We start from the raw sequence: 17,998 nt of genomic DNA, 5'->3' as shown, positions 1-17,998 counted from the left end.
CAGAGGAAGAGTTGAGACGGCGTGGTGCTTGTAATGGTGAGGAGTGGGTTATTTTTGATAGTTGATTGAGATAGAATATTATGGTGACAAATATAGTGGTCATGCAACTGGAGGAGTAAGTGGAGGGAGAGATGACGACAAAGTTGGTGGGGTTGAAGGAGATGTAATTGAATATGGAAATAATGTTGTTGCTATATTTGGTTGCTGCTACTACTCTGAATAGCGTTTTCATTATATTGCTGTTACCTGGGCAAAATTCAACTATGTAATAATAGGACGCATTTAAAACCCACCGAAATTCATATGAGCAAAAATTTCGAGCCTAAAGCAGATATAAATTGCAACGAATAATTGATTCAACTTGAAATGAACGAAAAATACGAGAAATATGTAATAGGAGGGCGGTCGATCCCCTCAAAATCCGCTAATGTCGTTTGCATGTTACTGTAAATGGGATTTATTTTTATTAAATATCCTTTTTCATTACAATACGGTTTAAATCAAAATACTAATAAAACTTCCTGAAAAAAAAAACAAAAAAAAAACAATTATCTCGATATAAATATGTTTCTGGTAAATTTGTGGCAATACTATTAAAAACCATACTTGACCACTGCCATTACCATAGCCTCCAATATTCCAATCGTGGTTCAAAGACTTTTATTTCTGTTCTTCAAAAATTTTTCTAGCTGTGAAAAAAAACACCCTGGATCCTGGCTATTTTGTTTTTTGCATCTTCACAGTATCCATGGTCTTAAGTTTTAATACTACCCAGGTAAATGAAGCTATCTACTGGATCGATCTTCTCCTTACCAAGCATCACCTTTTCACCTTCATTTATTCCTAGTCTAAGTGACTTAGTTTTCATAATTTCAATTCTCAACCCTATTCTTGCAGTGTTGTCAATTGGGAGGGGGGGGGGGTTGGCTCCAAGATTATTTTGTCTCCCCCCAATATATTTAGAAAAATACCTTTTTTATATTTCTATTGAAAAAATAATAAAATTGCAAATTTGGCCCCTCCTAGATATTGAAAAACAAATTTTGCCCCCTCCTTTCCCTAAACTTCTAAGTCATTGACGCCACTGCACTCAAATCATCTACATGATTTAAGTATAGCAGAGTTTTACGTTCCCATTTGATTCCGTGCTCGTCTATCAAAATAATCCATATAAACGGTTATAGGACACAACCCCGGTTAATTCCTAATTCAGTATGAAAACAGCTAATAACCTCACTTGTTACCGGAATTGCAGCAGTATTGTTGTCGTACTTAACACTAATCACTTTAATGTACTTATTTGGTATACCATGCAAGGATAGAACCTTCACTGAAGCCCTTCTATACTTCCTGATTTTGATAATTTTTTTCTATATCATTCCTTACAACGTAATCCTGGTTTAACACAATCTCGAAAATTTCTGGCCCATCTCTGTTCTTAACTATAGCATGTCCAGACTCTACTTCCTCTAAATTTCTTAAAATCATTTCCTTTTATGTATCATCATTTTTTATTATAGCGTCTGGCTTCATCTTCTAGATCCTCGGAAGTCTTATTCATGATATCCATTGTACACCTCCTTAATTCATATTTTGATGTCTTCTCTGTTTCCTTTACTTTCCTTTCATTCTCATATAACTTATCACTCAAAAACTTCTTGTACAAACCCCTCTTTTCTACCAAGCTTAAAGGATTTTCGCAAATATTCTTTGCTGCGTTTCTAACTTTCAAAATGAGATCTTTCAATTTTTTTTCCCATTACTTGTTAGAGTATTCACTTTTTAGGCACTGAGATAAAAAATAAGCCTAAAATTTTCCTAAAGAATGGAGAATTAAGATGTTGCCCCAGGTGGTGTCAATTCACAAGAATTTAGGGGCGAGGGGCAAATTTTTTGCTTTTCAATTTTCAATATAAGCACCTAAAGAGGCATTTTCAATGAAAATATCCTTTTTCTTTTTTTTTTTAATCCCACCTGCTCTCCTCTCGGTGACATAATAATCTTTTTCACTTAGTTTCAAACTTTAATGTTACCTACACTAATTTCAAAACATCTTTTATTTTTTTAAATATCCCCTTAAAACGTATATTCAATATCTAGGGTGGGGGGGGGCAGAATATAAAGGGGACACATGCCCCTTGCTCCCATCTTTTAGTTGATGCCTCTGGTATAGCCCTTCGTGCATAAAATACTTACTTTTCGTTTTAAATTTTAATATCTCTTTATTTGATAAAAAAACCTTCTTTTTTATGTTTATATGTAGTTTTTGTTCGTCTTTAATGTCATATCCAGGGCTATCCTGCAAGTGAGTAGATCTGCAACCCCCTCATGGTCACGCATTTTATTCTTAATTTTCGCTTTTGTATAATATTATTTTAAGATTGTTAATCACCCCTGGAAACAATACATTCCTTAAAATAATTGCTCTGGGCATGGAGAGGGGAGACCCACCCCAACCACCTTTATGTAAGTTAACATATGAATTATCTTAATCTCTATATATTTCAGCATTTAGAGAATCTGTCACTCTGTCAGCCACAAATTATGTGTTCAGTCCATATATATTTCTCCAAATAAAAATAGGGTACTTGATGAAATCCCTTCCACCCTTCTATATCGCATAGATAAGAGTCTGGAGATGGACAAAAAACAGACATAGTTTATAAAAACAACGAAATATTTTAAAAGAAAGTAGTAGCTTTTCGGAAAGTAGTTGGATAACGAAACTTTTCGGGGTTAGATCAACCATAAATTACTGAAAACATCTGAAACTTCCAGTCATGGGTCAACTGCTTTCTTTAAAATATTAAAAAAGAAGTTTTTTCCGGAACCGGAAAGCGATTTGTTTACTTCAGGAACTTACAAAGTGATCTGTGATTACAACAATCATTTCCTTCGAAAATAAAGTCGCTTTCCGGACGAACATTTCTTTTAGATACTCGAAGGAAAGCAGATGAGCTAGATGAATGGAATTTTCAGAGATTAATAAAACAAAGTAGCACCTTAGCGAAAACTGAGCTTGCTGTAGTTTTTAGGGAACTTAGACTATGTACTAGAATTTACCACTATTATGGCCGATGAAAGAATATGAAAGCTTATAAATTAGTCTCCTATTTTCTGAAGGCTATCGTATTTCTTTTCTGCTTTTAAGAATGTCCTGTTTATTTGTTTGTTTTTTTTTGGGGGGGGGGGAGATTTTGTGCTTTCAGTAAAGCGCCATTTTTTTAGAATTCTGCAGATAGAGGAAAATATCACGACTTAGTGAATATGACCTAGTTTTGTTGATTTATGCTGCATAAACTGTAAAGCAATCATTTCCGATCGTTTTCATTATCAACTTCGCTCATTACTTCCAATAGATAACTTTATTCTTAAAAAAGCGATAATAATTTTCCCAAACTCCTGATATATAAGGTTTTGAAGAATTCGTACAAGTGTGTTTTGAATTAAAAGAAAATAATATCTTAATATGGCTCAAAATCCTGCCAAAACATTGTAATTTTGTTTTAAAAGTCTACAGTTTAAGAAAAGTAGACTTTAACCAAAATTAAGGGCAAAGTCGATATATACCAAAGTTAAGACTGATGCACGTGTTTTTTATACAGTTTGTATGTTTTCTTATCAAGATCAATTTTTCAAAATCCTTTTTCTTTAGCCTATGTCAGTAATCCAGATACAATATACTTGTGCGATATATCAGAGAATTTGAGATTATCACTTAGATGATAATTCGGAAAATCAGGTACATTTCATCAGAAAATCGTACACAGCTGCAATTCTCGAGTTTCTGGCCAAATAAGCTTCTTTTCATGAGAAAAATGACAAGTGTGTGAACTAAGGATTAAATGAAAAAAAATCCTTCAATTTCAGTATTTCATAAAGCACTTTTCTTTTTCAGAAAGTGTGAAGACCTGGCAATCTAAAGCTCTTGGTTTTGCCAAAATACCGTCTGTCAAGTGGGAGGATATTGGTGGACTGGAAGATGTGAGAAAGAAGATCACTGAAATGATTGAATTCTCTGTTAAAAGACCGCAGCTTTCTAAAGCTGGAATTAGACAATGTGGTTAGTTCTCAAAACTATTGTACACTACCCTGAGGGGAGGTAAACTATTCAAGAGGTTTTGTTCGATTAAACTAATGGGTTAGCTAATAAATTACTTTCATGCGATATCTTTAATGTTTACCAGGAAAATTGAGACAATTCCAGAATCAACCATTAGAATGCCTTTAGCCAGGCGTTGGAAATAGTTACAACTTAGGATAATAGCGCAAAATACAAATGATGAAGTAATTTTTTCAGGATAAAATACCTATGTCTTTCCCAAAAAAAAATTCTAAAGAAAAACTCTGATATCAAAAGTCAGAGCAATTGTTTCTCTTTCGAATTATTGAAATGTCCTAGGATTAGCGCTACCTAGGTCTCTACCTACCAAGTTTGTTGTGAGTAATTTCTTAGTATCTTTGTCACCAACTACGATCCTCTTATTCATTGGAATCATTTTTTTTTCTTTTGTCTATAGCATTTCAAACTTGGGATGGTGTAAAGAGGGAGGCTTTGAATAGATTGGGGTGGATGAGGAGTGTGCGCAGCTATGTTGGCCTCAGGTGGATTGCTGCTGCAGAGGGTTGTTTCCAGTAGTAGTAGCAGTATTTCGAACCACTCTCCTGTCGGTTTTTATGTTGAAGTCTTTTGATTGTCTTATCAAGCTTAAATAGTCAAAAGTCATGCTAGAGTCAACTTTGTAGAAAAACAATGTGATTGTACCTTTAGGAAACTCTTATTGTTGCAAATTAATTTTGAATGCCAGTCTTTGTTCCTTGTTTGAGCCTGGTTTTTGAATATAGAAATAAGTTTGACTTTCATGGCAGATATTTGGCCGATAAACCAAGTTGTGATTTTACAGACTTTGACATGTAGCTTAATTTGGTTGTGTCTGAGCCACGTCATAGTCACAAATGTCGAAAAAACGATAAGGTTTACCAATATGTGGAGTATTTCTTTTTTTTTTATCTTCAGACTTGTACTAAAGAAGTGGGAAAATTAAATGGCAATAAATTGGTTTGAAAAGTGTGTATCAATATTACTGTGTTCCCAACTATTTCCTAGGGATACTGATGTCTTATATATTTTCCAAATTGATCTTACAGATACGAAAGTTGCTGTCTCAAGCTCCCCTTTTTCTAATTAATTAAAAATAACTTTTTTCTACAAAATAAGTTTTTCAAAAAAAAGTAAAGAACTCCATTAAACCAAAAATGGAATCAAATAATCTACCAAGCATACAACTACCACAAATCAGTATCAATAAATAAATGAAACCCAAAACAAACAGAAATTAAAATAAATAACAGAGTCAAACTCAAAACGAGCAGAAATTAATATGAGTAGGGTTGTAAAACCCTATGCTTTCTAAAGGCCAGAATATAATTTGTACTTTACTTAAAAAATTCAAATGAATTTACTGAAAAAATGTGCAGTTTCAGTTTAATATATACATGCTGATATTTATTCGTTAAAATATTAATTAATTTTTCATTTCTTAAAGTTATAAAAATGAAAATATCTAAAAGGCTTTTTTTGAATTATACATTAATTCCAGAAACTTACACCTGAAATATTTACTCTGGTTGGTCAATCATATGTTTTAAACTTGAAAATTGAAAAATGTTCAACTTGATAAATTACGAATGGGATACATAACTAGCCCTGTTTTCGTGCGTAGTTTTGATTTTATCCACGAGTATGACAATAATTCAACTAATGCATGAGACACAGAGTTACTTACAAAAAACTTTGACTTTAGGCTCCATTTGCTACAGCTCTCTTACTTGATTCATTCAGTTTAAATCATAATTTTGGTCGTTTTCTATGAAACCTAGTTGATTCAAATTACAACTGAAGGTTTAGTAGGGAGTATATTTTGGTTACCGTATTCTGCTCTGTAATATATGAGGGGACTCGAAGGAAAAATTGTTAAAAAAATGATTAATTTATTTAATAACGAACATGTCATGTTTCGGTAATCTGCCATATTGAAAAACCTCATTCCTTAGATAGAGCAGTCGCAAGCCCCCTGCAAAAAACAAATTTATTCCCTCATGACGTGATTAGGAAAAAATTTGGGCTTTCTTTTTGGGAGAGTGGAACGAATAATAGAGGTTCTAAATGTTGGGATTTGACATTTGCGGACCGTTAAAAAAGGGAAATTAGACTGAAGGGAATAGATTGAAACGGGAAAATAAACATTTACGCATGCGTGATTTTAGTTGTCACTGACACAACTAAAGTGTGATGGTCGTTAATGTTAGATGACCTAGAATATTTGCTAAGAAAAAGAAAATAATGTGACCAAATCTGAATTTTGCAAACTTTTATGTAAAGCTTTATTTCGCAGCCTTGAGCTGAGAAGATCCGAGCCGATATTTTGAGTTTTTGTTTTCTTACGTCTACCTCTTACTTCGTGGCTCATCAATGTGCCTAGGTGGTCAAAATTGCATGTTATTCTCTATTCAAAAGCAGTGCAAAGAGACTAAAACATAACCAAAAGCGTATAGAGACAAAAATGAAAAAAATGAAACCAAATCCTTTTCAGTCCAAAATTTTCTCAGTAAATTCCTTGGCGTAACTAAAGATTTGCCATACCTAAGAGTTTCCTATACTTCTCTACGTTTAAAATCTTTCTCTACGTTTAAAATCTCTCTCTTTAACTTTGGAATTAAATTGGAACCTTCTAAACTACTCGCAAGAAACTGGTATTTTGTCGAAAGAGAAAGACAAACCAGAAATTTACAAAATTCGGGTCCTATATAGACTAACACTATTAAGAATAGGGTAAAGATATGGAACATAAAGGAGCAAATAATCTTCCTCGGTTTGCAACAGTCTTTGTATAACCAATCTGATTTCATTTTTTGTGCTAATATCGAAGACAGTGCGCTGACGCAAACTTGGCAGACTGTTGGGAGTGGGGATACCGGCCAATGGGTGCAATCTTCAAGAAGGAGGGTTTTTACAATGAAGGGGAATAACAGTAGCACAATTATAGGGCAGAAATTCATGCAGATATTCAGTGAAAGGTTAATTTCAGGAAAAAGAAGTAGAAACTGTAGAAACCTTTTGGGAGAGACCACTTTTCAAGATTGGTAATGCGTAGCAGGTTATCTGCATATGCAAGGTAAGAAAAATCAGTGAAACTAGAAGAGCGAGTACCCGAGATTTTAACCAAAATACAACTAAAAATGGTAAGAAATTATACCCGTCCTTAGCTTGCTTCTTTTCGCATAGTACTATAATAGTACTTGGTTTATATTTTAGTTGAAAATGAATGCCAAAATTTAAGGTATTCATTTCAATAATTCATTGTTCTATTATAATTGTATAATAGTACTTGGTTTATATTTTAGTTGAAAATGAATACCGAAATTTAAGGCATTCATTTCAATAATTCATTATTCTATTATAATTGTATAATAGTACCTGGTGTATATTTTAGTTGAAAATGAATACCGAAATTTAAGGTATTCATTTCAATAATTCATTATTCTATTATAATTGTATAATAGTACCTGGTGTATATTTTAGTTGAAAATGAATACCGAAAATTTAAGGTATTCATTTCAATAATTCATTATTCTATTATAATTGTATAATAGTACTTGGTGTATATTTTAGTTGAAAATGAATACCGAAATTTAAGGTATTCATTTCAATAATTCATTATTCTATTATAATTGTATAATAGTACCTGGTGTATATTTTAGTTGAAAATGAATACCAAAATTTAAGGTATTCATTTCAATAATTCATTATTCTATTATAATTGTATAATAGTACCTGGTGTATATTTTAGTTGAAAATGAATACCGAAATTTAAGGTATTCATTTCAATAATTCATTATTCTATTATAATTGTATAATAGTACCTGGTGTATATTTTAGTTGAAAATGAATACCGAAAATTTAAGGTATTCATTTCAATAATTCATTATTCTATTATAATTGTATAATAGTACCTGGTGTATATTTTAGTTGAAAATGAATACCGAAATTTAAGGAGCTTTGGAACAGCAAGGACATAAATACAAAGACTACTTTCCTTAGAGGAATTATCAAGGAGTAGGGAAGACAGAATTCTATGCATATACTGACAACTCACCCAATGCCGAAAACCAAATTGATTCTACCCACATTTACATTTTTAGCTAAAGAAGGTAGAAGGACATAGTCAAAGCCTTTGCTAATATTCCGAGAAATATTAATTGGCCTATGTGAAGAACATTGGAGTGGTGATTTATCCTCCTTTTATTTATTTGACTCGACGAAACGTTGCTTTACATTATTATTACATTGCGTAAACAAAATATGAAACTGTACTGTTTACGAAACATTTTTTACACGATTAAGACACAATAAACCTGGAGAAACACACACGTCATGATTTCATACTCTCTCTATATTGAGGTAATAGCATGCCCTTCATCCAGAGGCTACTGCTGTGAGCTTAAAATAAGTTTTAAAATAAATACTTCATAGTTTACTGAAATAAAACTATATGAAAAAGATAGATGGGAAAATAAGATGTATTCATCATCAAATACATCTACATTATTACATTTCACTAATCCCCAAAAGGCTCATTGGCCTGTAAAGAAGGGGGAAGACAAACGAGTCATTTACTGAGAAAAAAAATAATCACTTACAGAGAGAAGAACGAAATGGAGAAAAAATATAAATAAAATAAAAACTATAGAACACAAAACTAAATAGATTGAATAGACCAAATTAATTAAGTAAATTAAGAAAAATAAGTAATATAAGAAAAATAAGATAAAAATAGCTTCCAAAAACCCAACTTTTTTTTACAATTTTTTGAACAAACTGAATGAGTGGCACCTTCGAGCTGATTCAGACAACTTATTCCATACAATATGACTCGCCATTAAAGGATTAAAATCTTACCCTATGCAAGGAGTAAAAGGAACTTGAATATGATCTTTGTATTGGGAATATTATAATTATTCTGATCAGAGGTAAAGGTGGCGAAGTTTAGGTGCACCTAATGATTTGCTTAAAAGAGACAATGCACCCAAACAAGGCGATGCACCAAAAAAGGATGATTAACCTGACAAAGTATCTAAAAATGACGGTGCACCTAAAGAGATTATGCACCTAGAAAAGCCGACGTGCTTCACTATTCAATTAAAAAAGAAGATGCATTTAAAAAGCCTATGCACCTAACAAAGACAATCCACAACCCGATGTTTCATTGAAAAATAGTGTTCAGACTTTAAAATACAAACCTTGATTTTTCACGTTACTTTGCATCAGCGGCATCACTTAATGATGCTTGGAAGAAATTTAAAAAAGTAACTGCAGTTTATTTTGGTAGTTTCTCTTGTTGATAATGACCAGTACGACATCGCCTTTCCATAATATTACTGGTTCAAAAACTGAAAAACTTCGAAGAAAGAGACACTTTCTTAAAAATTTCCTCATCCCTGAAGACCTGCTCCTTTGGTATATTTTATGAGTGCTCCTTTCTGTCTAATTCAGCTTCAGTTTTTTTTAGGTCTTCTCATGTGGGGACCTCCAGGGACAGGTAAAACTTTAGTTGCCAAGGCTGTTGCCACGGAGTTTTCTCTGAATTTCTTGAGCATCAAGGGTCCTGAATTGCTCAACATGTATATTGGACAGAGCGAAGAAAACGTGAGGGATATATTTCGACGAGCAAAGGAAGCACGACCCTGCCTTATCTTTTTTGATGAGCTCGACTCTCTTGCTCCTAATAGAGGAAGATCTGGTGACTCTGGTGGAGTCATGGACAGGTAATTTTTTCATACTTAATACAAGGAATGAGTTGAAAATGTTCAGGTCTCACACAGAGATAATATTTGTGTGTTAGATATTTTAATGCCATTATCCTCTGTTTTCTTTTTATAATCGATTAGAAAATCCTGATTTTGTTGAAATTTTTTTAGTACTTGTTTCATGCTCCTGCAATAGGATTACTGTCATTACAACTTCCATTGTACAATCATTTCATCTTTACACCTCTTGAGTCTCAAGACACACTGGCAAATATTCCTCCCCCATCCTCCTCCTCTAGATTATTATTTGAACCATCGCATCGGTAATTACTCGGTATGGTTGTCAAGCTAGGCAGTTAGATTAAGCGAAAAGATCGGTATATTGCTTGAATGGAAAAATAAGCTTAAAAAAGATAGAGTCAAGCAACAAACAATGGATGAATAGAAAACGAAATAAGGCTAAAAATGTTATACTTAGGCTGAGTAAAACATAACTTAAGCTAATTAAAATGAATAATTTAGGCTAATTAAATGGAAATACATAATCAGTTAAAGAAATAAGCTTTTTATATTAAGAATTTGCTAAGATAGGAGACTTTCAGACACCATTTTGACCAAGTCTATGATCATGTTTTTTCGGTATTTTATCCTCAAAGCATTTGATTAACTGTCAACCTTGTCACAAGGTTGCAACAATACTACCTGGAAGTAAAAATTAAATTAAGACGTTATTTTGTTTGCCATTTGAAAACTAAATCATTGTTTTTCGACCTGCTAAAATACCAACTTTCTTGTATTCTTTTTTTTCCAACTTTTGATAACCATATTCAGAGGTAGAGTATCTATGTTTTCCTTGGCTTGTATCAGAATACCCAACTATTCAGCCTTTCTTTCTGACTTTTATCTTCATCGTGAATGAAATATTCTTTTTTCCTTATCGCGATATTGTCCCGACTAGGACAGCCCTGGAAAAGCAGCCGAAACTCTGAAACACGGAAGTATGGAAGCAATATATACTATCAAAAGAACCTCAAAAATATTCTGATTCCAGATATGTAACATATATTAAGTTTAGAAGTTCGCATAAAAATTTATCAGCATAAATAAGTTTGCATAATTTCCTAAAATGGGGAAAACCCGTTCGAAAGGGATCCAATCTGCATGAAAACTACACCATCAAATTCTGGCTGCCTAAGAACCGCCTGAAGGAATTGTCAAGTCCCTAACTACAAAACTGAAATTTCATTGTTTTTGTGTCAAATGTAAATATTAGACTTAATAAAAATTATAAAAGGAATTATAAAGGAAAATTACTTTAAGAAATTATAAAAGGGGATATATTTCAAATTCTTTGTGCCATTTTCAGTGAAGGCTATTCTATTCAATCGTTAATGAGGGTAAACCTGGCGTTCTCACTTCCAATTTCCAGAGTGTTTAAATGTTTTTACCCCTTTACTTCTCTTATTGTCTACTTCTTATTCTATATTTATTTGCTATTACCCTGTCGTATACTATTAAATGGGATAGCCATGCGCTTTCAAAATTTAGATGCCACCGTGTACTATATTCTCTGCATTTTTGTGAATTTTGTTCGGTGTTAATTGGAATATGCTTGTCTTGTTTGAATCATAGTCCATGTGAGGGATGTAAGTTTAGAATTGAACCAATCTAAGAGAGAACTTGTTGAAATTAAATTTAAAGTGCAGTGGCTATCCTCTGAAAAGAGATTGATCGCTGTCAGATGGAAATTTCGAAAAACTCCAGATGCATATCGACGATTATAATACTAACAAGTGGTTGATTTTCAGTATTTCTAATATTGTTTGTATTTCTTTTAACTTTCTATATTAGGCTGGAAGTTTTAAATTCACATTTTTTTTAAGTATCCAAGATTTTTCGTGACTGATTTTCATTTAATGTTTTCTGAATGTATCTACTTTAAGAAGAAAATATGGTTAGTTTCGGAGAAATATACTTCCATCGACGATTTTCTAAGAAAAGTGGTTGTTTACAAGACAAATACGGCTTCCAAATAAAGCCTACAGGGCAAAATTTCTATGGGCCTTATAATCAAAGAAAAGATACAAACATATAGTATATAAGCCAATCCAAATTTTGAGATGGGGATAAGGGGGCAAAATATTATTTTTCCGGTCATCACGAAAGAATCTGCACCACGATTTTGTTTATCATGCCTATCGTCCCACCGGTTCGATTGCTAGTTATGTAATAATAATCGTTCACTTTCTTCTGCTTGACAATATTTCCTAGTTGATACTAGGAAATATGAAAGAAAGTTCCATTCTTCAAGGGAAAAAGCAAGAGATCTATTTTATATACCAGATAGAATGAGAAAATTACTTTAATGCCACCCCTTGTAGAAACTTCTCCTAGGGTATTTCAAAAATACTGATATAATCACATTCCCAATCGACGCAAAAACCATACATTCAAACCATTTCATTAAACATTATATATTATAATCATCACCCTCATCGCTATTTACCAATACGGTGAAAAAATAACTACAACAAATCACTCTCACTAAAGGCATTTCTTTAATAAAGCTCTTAAATAATGAAATATCACCACAGTGATGCATTTTTTGATGAAAATGGTTCCAACTTGATCAAAGGTGACACATTTTGATGACTCAAAGCAATGAAAACGGTCAAGCAATCTGACTGAAACAATCAAGGTCTTTTGCCTGTATTAATTTTGATAGACCATTAAGATTTTGATGGTCTTTGATTGATCAAGATTTATATTGTGTGCACGTCTAAAATTTAAAATATCTGCTAGTAAAAATGCTTAAGGATTATTTGGCAAAAACATGAAATTATATCTTTTCCTTGTACATTCTTAAAGCAATATCCTCTCGGATTTCACTTTGAGACGATTAAAAAAAAAATGGATGGATTGATGATCGATTGATTCACTTAATTATGCATAAAACAGGCAAGTCGTTCAATAGATGAACCATTGTCAAGAGCATCTCTTACGCCTAAATAGGTTTCTTGGAAAATAGCAGCGAAAGTCAACTTGTAACTCACGTGGCCCTGCAGCACCAAGGGCCACAAAAGTTGAATTGATGCCTAATATTCCGCTGACCTATCATTTGATTTTTACCTATCATTTGATTTTTATCATTTGAACTTTGAACTTCAGTACTGCCTAAATTTAATGCTAGGTTTTTGGGCCATGCACCCCAATATGCTCTCTGTAAACAAAGTAAAAAGGTTAACTTTTCTAGGATTGTTTCTCAGCTACTTGCCGAGCTAGATAGTTTGTCTACCCTAAATGATATCTTTCTTCTTGGCGCCACAAATCGGCCAGATATGATTGACCCGTCGCTTCTTCGACCTGGGAGGTAAAGAGATTTTGACTTCACTTATTTCTATGACATCTGCTAAAATTTCAGAGAAATTCATTTCTCTTAAATCTTCTCAATACGGCTTCAGAGCAGTAACATCAATAAATTTTAATTATGACTAACCTTTTTTGAACCCCTTTGGTACCCGTACTTTTTTAAATGCTATGGACGTTAGTCACGCATGCAGCATTAAATTGGCCACATGCATAGCCTTTGGAGACTTCCTATTTTGATAATAAACTAGTTTTGTTGTACAAAGCCAACATGGGAAATTAAGTAATTATATTACTAGTTTTAATTAAATTTTTTTTTAAATCGATAGCTGAATTTTAAAATTAGCTGTAGCATGTACTTTTTCTTAATGTTAAAGTTTTTAGTACTTTAAAAATTCCTATTCTAATTAATAGGCCCTTGTATTCGGGAGTCGTTCTTAAAAAATTGAAACATACAGTTAAACTCTAGCGTTAAGAGCAAAGTATTGAGGTGGGACAACTCCCTCATGTCTGAAATAATTTTTCTTTCTGTGTTTTAACATTGCTCCTTACTTTCAGTTGAAAAAACTTGTTTCTTATTTAATATCTGATCGTTTTTCAAATAATGAAGGTAAATCTGGTTCATCCTCCATAAAAATTCCCTCCTCTCATCGGGAACTGCTCCATGGAAAGCTCCTCCCACGTGAAATGCACTCCCTCGTAAAATCCCCCTGGGCTATTCCATTCTCACTGAAAATCCCCCCTCCCTCCGTAAATTTTTTTGCAGAAGCTTCAGCCTGAAAAATTGTCCTTAGCATACTTTCATTTAAAAAATACTTTGTTTTAATCGTTTTTCCGATCACTCCAGAAACCCCCCCCCCTTCCTTGAAAATTATTTCCTGGAAATCCAAATATGCTGAACATTTTCCTCAGACGATTCCCCCGGAATATCTACTTGTGAAGTTGATTTGGCAAAATGAAATAATACAAATGAGAAGAATTAAATAAGAAAAATTTCGTATAGGAATTCTGTCAAATCCCCCCCCCCAGTGTAAAATATCTCCTGTAAAGTTTAACCCCTGGAAATTTCCCTCCATACTGAAAATTATCCCCATGGAAACAAACCCCAAAGCCAAAATCCCCCCCCCTGAAGAATGTACCGTCCAATAAAAAATACTATACTTAAGCAATGGATAAATTTTGTAGTTTAAAGACTTATACCTAGGGGCTGGGGGGAGTGTCATGTTATCTTCAGCTTTGGGACTTTTCAATTATGCTTACCAAAATGGCTGTCTCAAAATTTTGATCGGACGATATTGGGGGGGGGGGGAGGGGTGTGGTAGGGGGGCTATATGCCCTCCAATCTTTTTGATGACTTATAAAGGGAACTAGAACTTTTAACTTCCGTTCAAAGGGCCCTTTCCTGATGTTCCAGAACCATTGTTTCGATGCAATCAACCCTGAGAAAAAACAACAAACTAACAAACACAAAACAAATAAACACGCATCCGTGATTTTTCTTCATATTAAATAAAAAAAAAATTTCTTCAACTGAAATTAAGGAGCAACATTAAAACTTAAAACGAACAGGAATTATTACGTATCTGCGGGGGGGGGCTCAATCCCTCCTCAATACCTTGCTCTTTACGCTATAGTATGACTTTTTTCTAATTATTTAAGAACGACTTCTGAATTACAAAGGCCGTTTAATTAGAATAATAAGCCCTTAGAAAAGTTCTAAAAAAGCTTCAGCGTAAAGAGCGAGGTATTGAGGAAGGGGTGACCCCCCTCGTATACGTAATAATTTCTGTTCGTTTTATGTTTTAATGTTGCTCCTTAGTTTTAGTTGAAAAAAATTGTTTTTTTCATTTAATTTCTGATCTTTTTTTAAAATAATGCTGGGAAATCCAGCTCCCTCTCCGTGGAAATTTTCCTCCCCCCAGGAAAAAATCCTCCGGGGAAAGATTTTTTCATGTTGTGCGCCCCTCCACCAAAAAATCTCCCCTGAGGAACATCTATATACTTCCCAACAACCAATGTGTAAACAATAAGCAAAGCTCAGAGATTGCTGCCCGTCTCCCGGGGACTGTGAGGGGCCAGTTCATCCTCAAAGACATATCTTTTAGATTTTTCGTCTATGTCGAAAGCAATGGCTATCTCAAAACTTTGATCGTGCGACTTTGGGTAAAAAATGAGCGTGGGAGAGGGGCTAGCTGCCATCCAATATTTTGGTCCTTTGAAAAGGACACTAGAACTTTTGATTTCCGGTCAAATGACGCCTCTCCCGACCTTCTGCGATCACTGTCTCGATACTATCACTCCTGAAAAAAAAACGCATCCGTGATCTTTCTTCTGGCAAAAAATGTAAAATTCCACATTTTTTTTACATAGGAGCTTTGAACCTCTACAGGAGGGTTCTCTGGTGTGCTGAATCTGATAGTGTGATTTTCATTAAGATCACTTGATTCCGTGGGGGTGTGTCCCACTTTTTCAAGAATTGGGCAAATTTTCTCAGGCTTACCTGAGATGGGTAATATCAAACTTGATAATTTTTATATATTTTGAGTTAGCATAAAAAATGGATTCTTTTGATGTATCTATTATTATCAACGCTCTGTTGCTTAGAGTTTCGGTTACTATCGAGCTGCATCGCTCCATTACGGTACAGTTCGTTACTACGAAATGTTTGACAAAAAATACAAAATTCCACATTTTCGCAGATAGGAGCCGAAAATCTCTCCATCAAAGTTCTCTAATACGCTGAATCTAATGGTGTTATTTTCATAATGATTATTTGACCTTTAGAGGGTGTTTCCTCCCTTTTTCGAAAATCAGGCGAATTTTCTCAGGCTCGTAATCCCTTATAGTTACACGTAATGAATTAATATTAATTTATGTTCAGTGCTTAATGAAGTAAGCTTTATGAACACTAAGCTTAACGAATCTTATATATTTGGAATCAGCATTATAAGCCGATTCTTTTAGTATATTTATTGATATCAAAATTCCATTTTTTTAGAGTTTCGTTTACTATTGAGCCATGTCGCTCCTTACTTACAGTTTGTTACCACGAACTGTTCGATTACATTGGTTGTTTGAATTTCGGAAGGAACGGCAATTCATATTTGCCGTTTTATTGCTGAAGAAATCGTGTACGAGATATAAAGAGGCTAATAATTCGATCAGTACTGCAGCGGTCAGCCGAGTCAACTATTGGGGCCTGGTGACTGTACAGGCATTCTTTGTCCCAGACATGTAGTTCTTTTATTATTCTTTGACTAATTTGAAGTCTTTGTCCTCAGACTTTTAGCAAAGGTTCCTAAACCCTAAAAAATGTCTTTCTGAAATTGGGCATTTATCAATATGTACCCTGCATGCAAAAAAAAAAAAAAGAAAAAAAAAGAAAGAAATGGAAATGTGGAATGAGACATGATTTGGAAAAACGGAAATATGGAATACTGCTAAATATAGGCTGCTATTGCTACTATACTAATATCTATTTTAAGATGGTTCTGTATATAATAGCGTTCGCACAATAAAACCCTTGTATCATTTTATTTCAGCAATTCCTTTTTACAAGAATTCGAGAAGGCTTACAAAATAATGGTGTATATACGTGCCAGTGGTGGTTTTAAGGGAGGGGCAGAGGGGACACATGCTGTGGGCGCAGAAATTTTAGGGTTTCAAAATTTCATGTAAATAATCTAACGGTTATAATTATTTTGTAGGGTTTAAAATTTTATTTTTATTAAAATAAAGTAGAGGCCGCAGTTAATAAATGAAAATAATTAATAAATTATTGGTTATTTAATAAAATAAAAATAAATTGAAAATAACTAAGTAATAATTAAAATAAATAAATAATAATAATTAAATAATTTAATAATAAGGGATAAAATAATTAAAATACAAAATATTAATTAATTTAATAAATTGACAATAATTTTATTAAATAATGAAAATTTTGTTAAAATTTGGCCTAAAACTTTTCGAAAACAGGGAGGGGGGCTGTTGGTCAAGACTGCCACGGGCACAAGAGAGAATAGAACTGCCACTGATAGGTGCATGAAAGCAAATAAATGTTGCAGTGTCCATAAAGGAAGCAACATCTTATTCTGCATCCCCCTTTTTTATATTTGAATGCGCTTGCTTTCTTGTTCTGTTTTATTAATATCTTTTCATGACCATCGTTCTTCGGGAAGTGAATACAATTCATAACTATCTCTGACATTTAGATATTTATTCCAGAAAAACAAAACAAGAAAAACAGGGTCATGGCGACAAACAAATTGATATTCTTATCTCTGGGGCATGAGTAAAGACTATCCATCACCTTTACCCTCCCTAAATACTTCCCATTTATACTCTTTAGCTTGAGGTCTGTCTCCTTTTCGTTGGCTGCTTTGCCCTCCCCTGTGTGCCCATTTAAATCTCCCAGAAAAATTAAATGATCAACCGGAAACTGCTCTGAAAAACGATTCATATCATTTTGTAACATCTCCCACGTATTCTCTTTGCTAAAGGTGCTAAATTTGGGTGGTAAATGCAATGAATAAAAGATAAACGACTTATAACCAGGGTTGCCGTCGTTGGCGATTTATCACCAAATTTGGTGATTTTTTTTCGTTTGGTGAATTTTTGGTCATGTGGAGATTTTTAGTTGATTTTCCCTTAATTTTGGTGATTTTATTATTAAATCTGGTGATTTTACTATGTTTACGTTACAGTTTTTTTAAAACAATGAAGCAAATTCTCATAAAAATTCTATTAAATAGATTCAATTGTCAGTGGATGGCGAATTTACTGCATATCAAAATAACCGGTCAGGGGAGATGACCAAAAGCCG

At 33.5% G+C, this 17,998-nt stretch overlaps 1 protein-coding gene and 1 pseudogene across 2 annotated transcripts in view; one reads left to right on the top strand and one right to left on the bottom strand.

Annotated features, from left to right (window-relative positions):
* Window positions 1-1,488, bottom strand: part of LOC148946932 (uncharacterized) — a 12,256-nt pseudogene extending 10,768 nt beyond the window's left edge.
* Window positions 1-17,998, top strand: part of LOC148946931 (peroxisomal ATPase PEX6-like) — a 24,463-nt gene that overhangs the window by 1,451 nt on the left and 5,014 nt on the right. The window contains exons 2-4 of one of the 2 annotated variants that reach the window (XM_089097206.1): window positions 3,899-4,063; window positions 9,570-9,825; window positions 13,061-13,177. In XM_089097206.1, the coding sequence (XP_088953332.1) occupies window positions 4,006-4,063; window positions 9,570-9,825; window positions 13,061-13,177 (431 nt within the window). In that variant the 5' untranslated portion in view covers window positions 3,899-4,005. The remainder of the gene's footprint in view (window positions 1-3,898; window positions 4,064-9,569; window positions 9,826-13,060; window positions 13,178-17,998) is intronic. The other variant, XM_089097207.1, reaches the window with a different exon arrangement.

Source organism: Artemia sp. Qi Xiang Cuo, chromosome 11 (assembly GCF_049724085.1).
Source record: "Artemia sp. Qi Xiang Cuo chromosome 11, ASM4972408v1, whole genome shotgun sequence".
Taxonomy (NCBI): domain Eukaryota; kingdom Metazoa; phylum Arthropoda; class Branchiopoda; order Anostraca; family Artemiidae; genus Artemia; species Artemia sp. Qi Xiang Cuo.
Note: the sequence above shows the minus strand (reverse complement) of the source record. Positions and strands in the feature narration are given on the sequence as shown.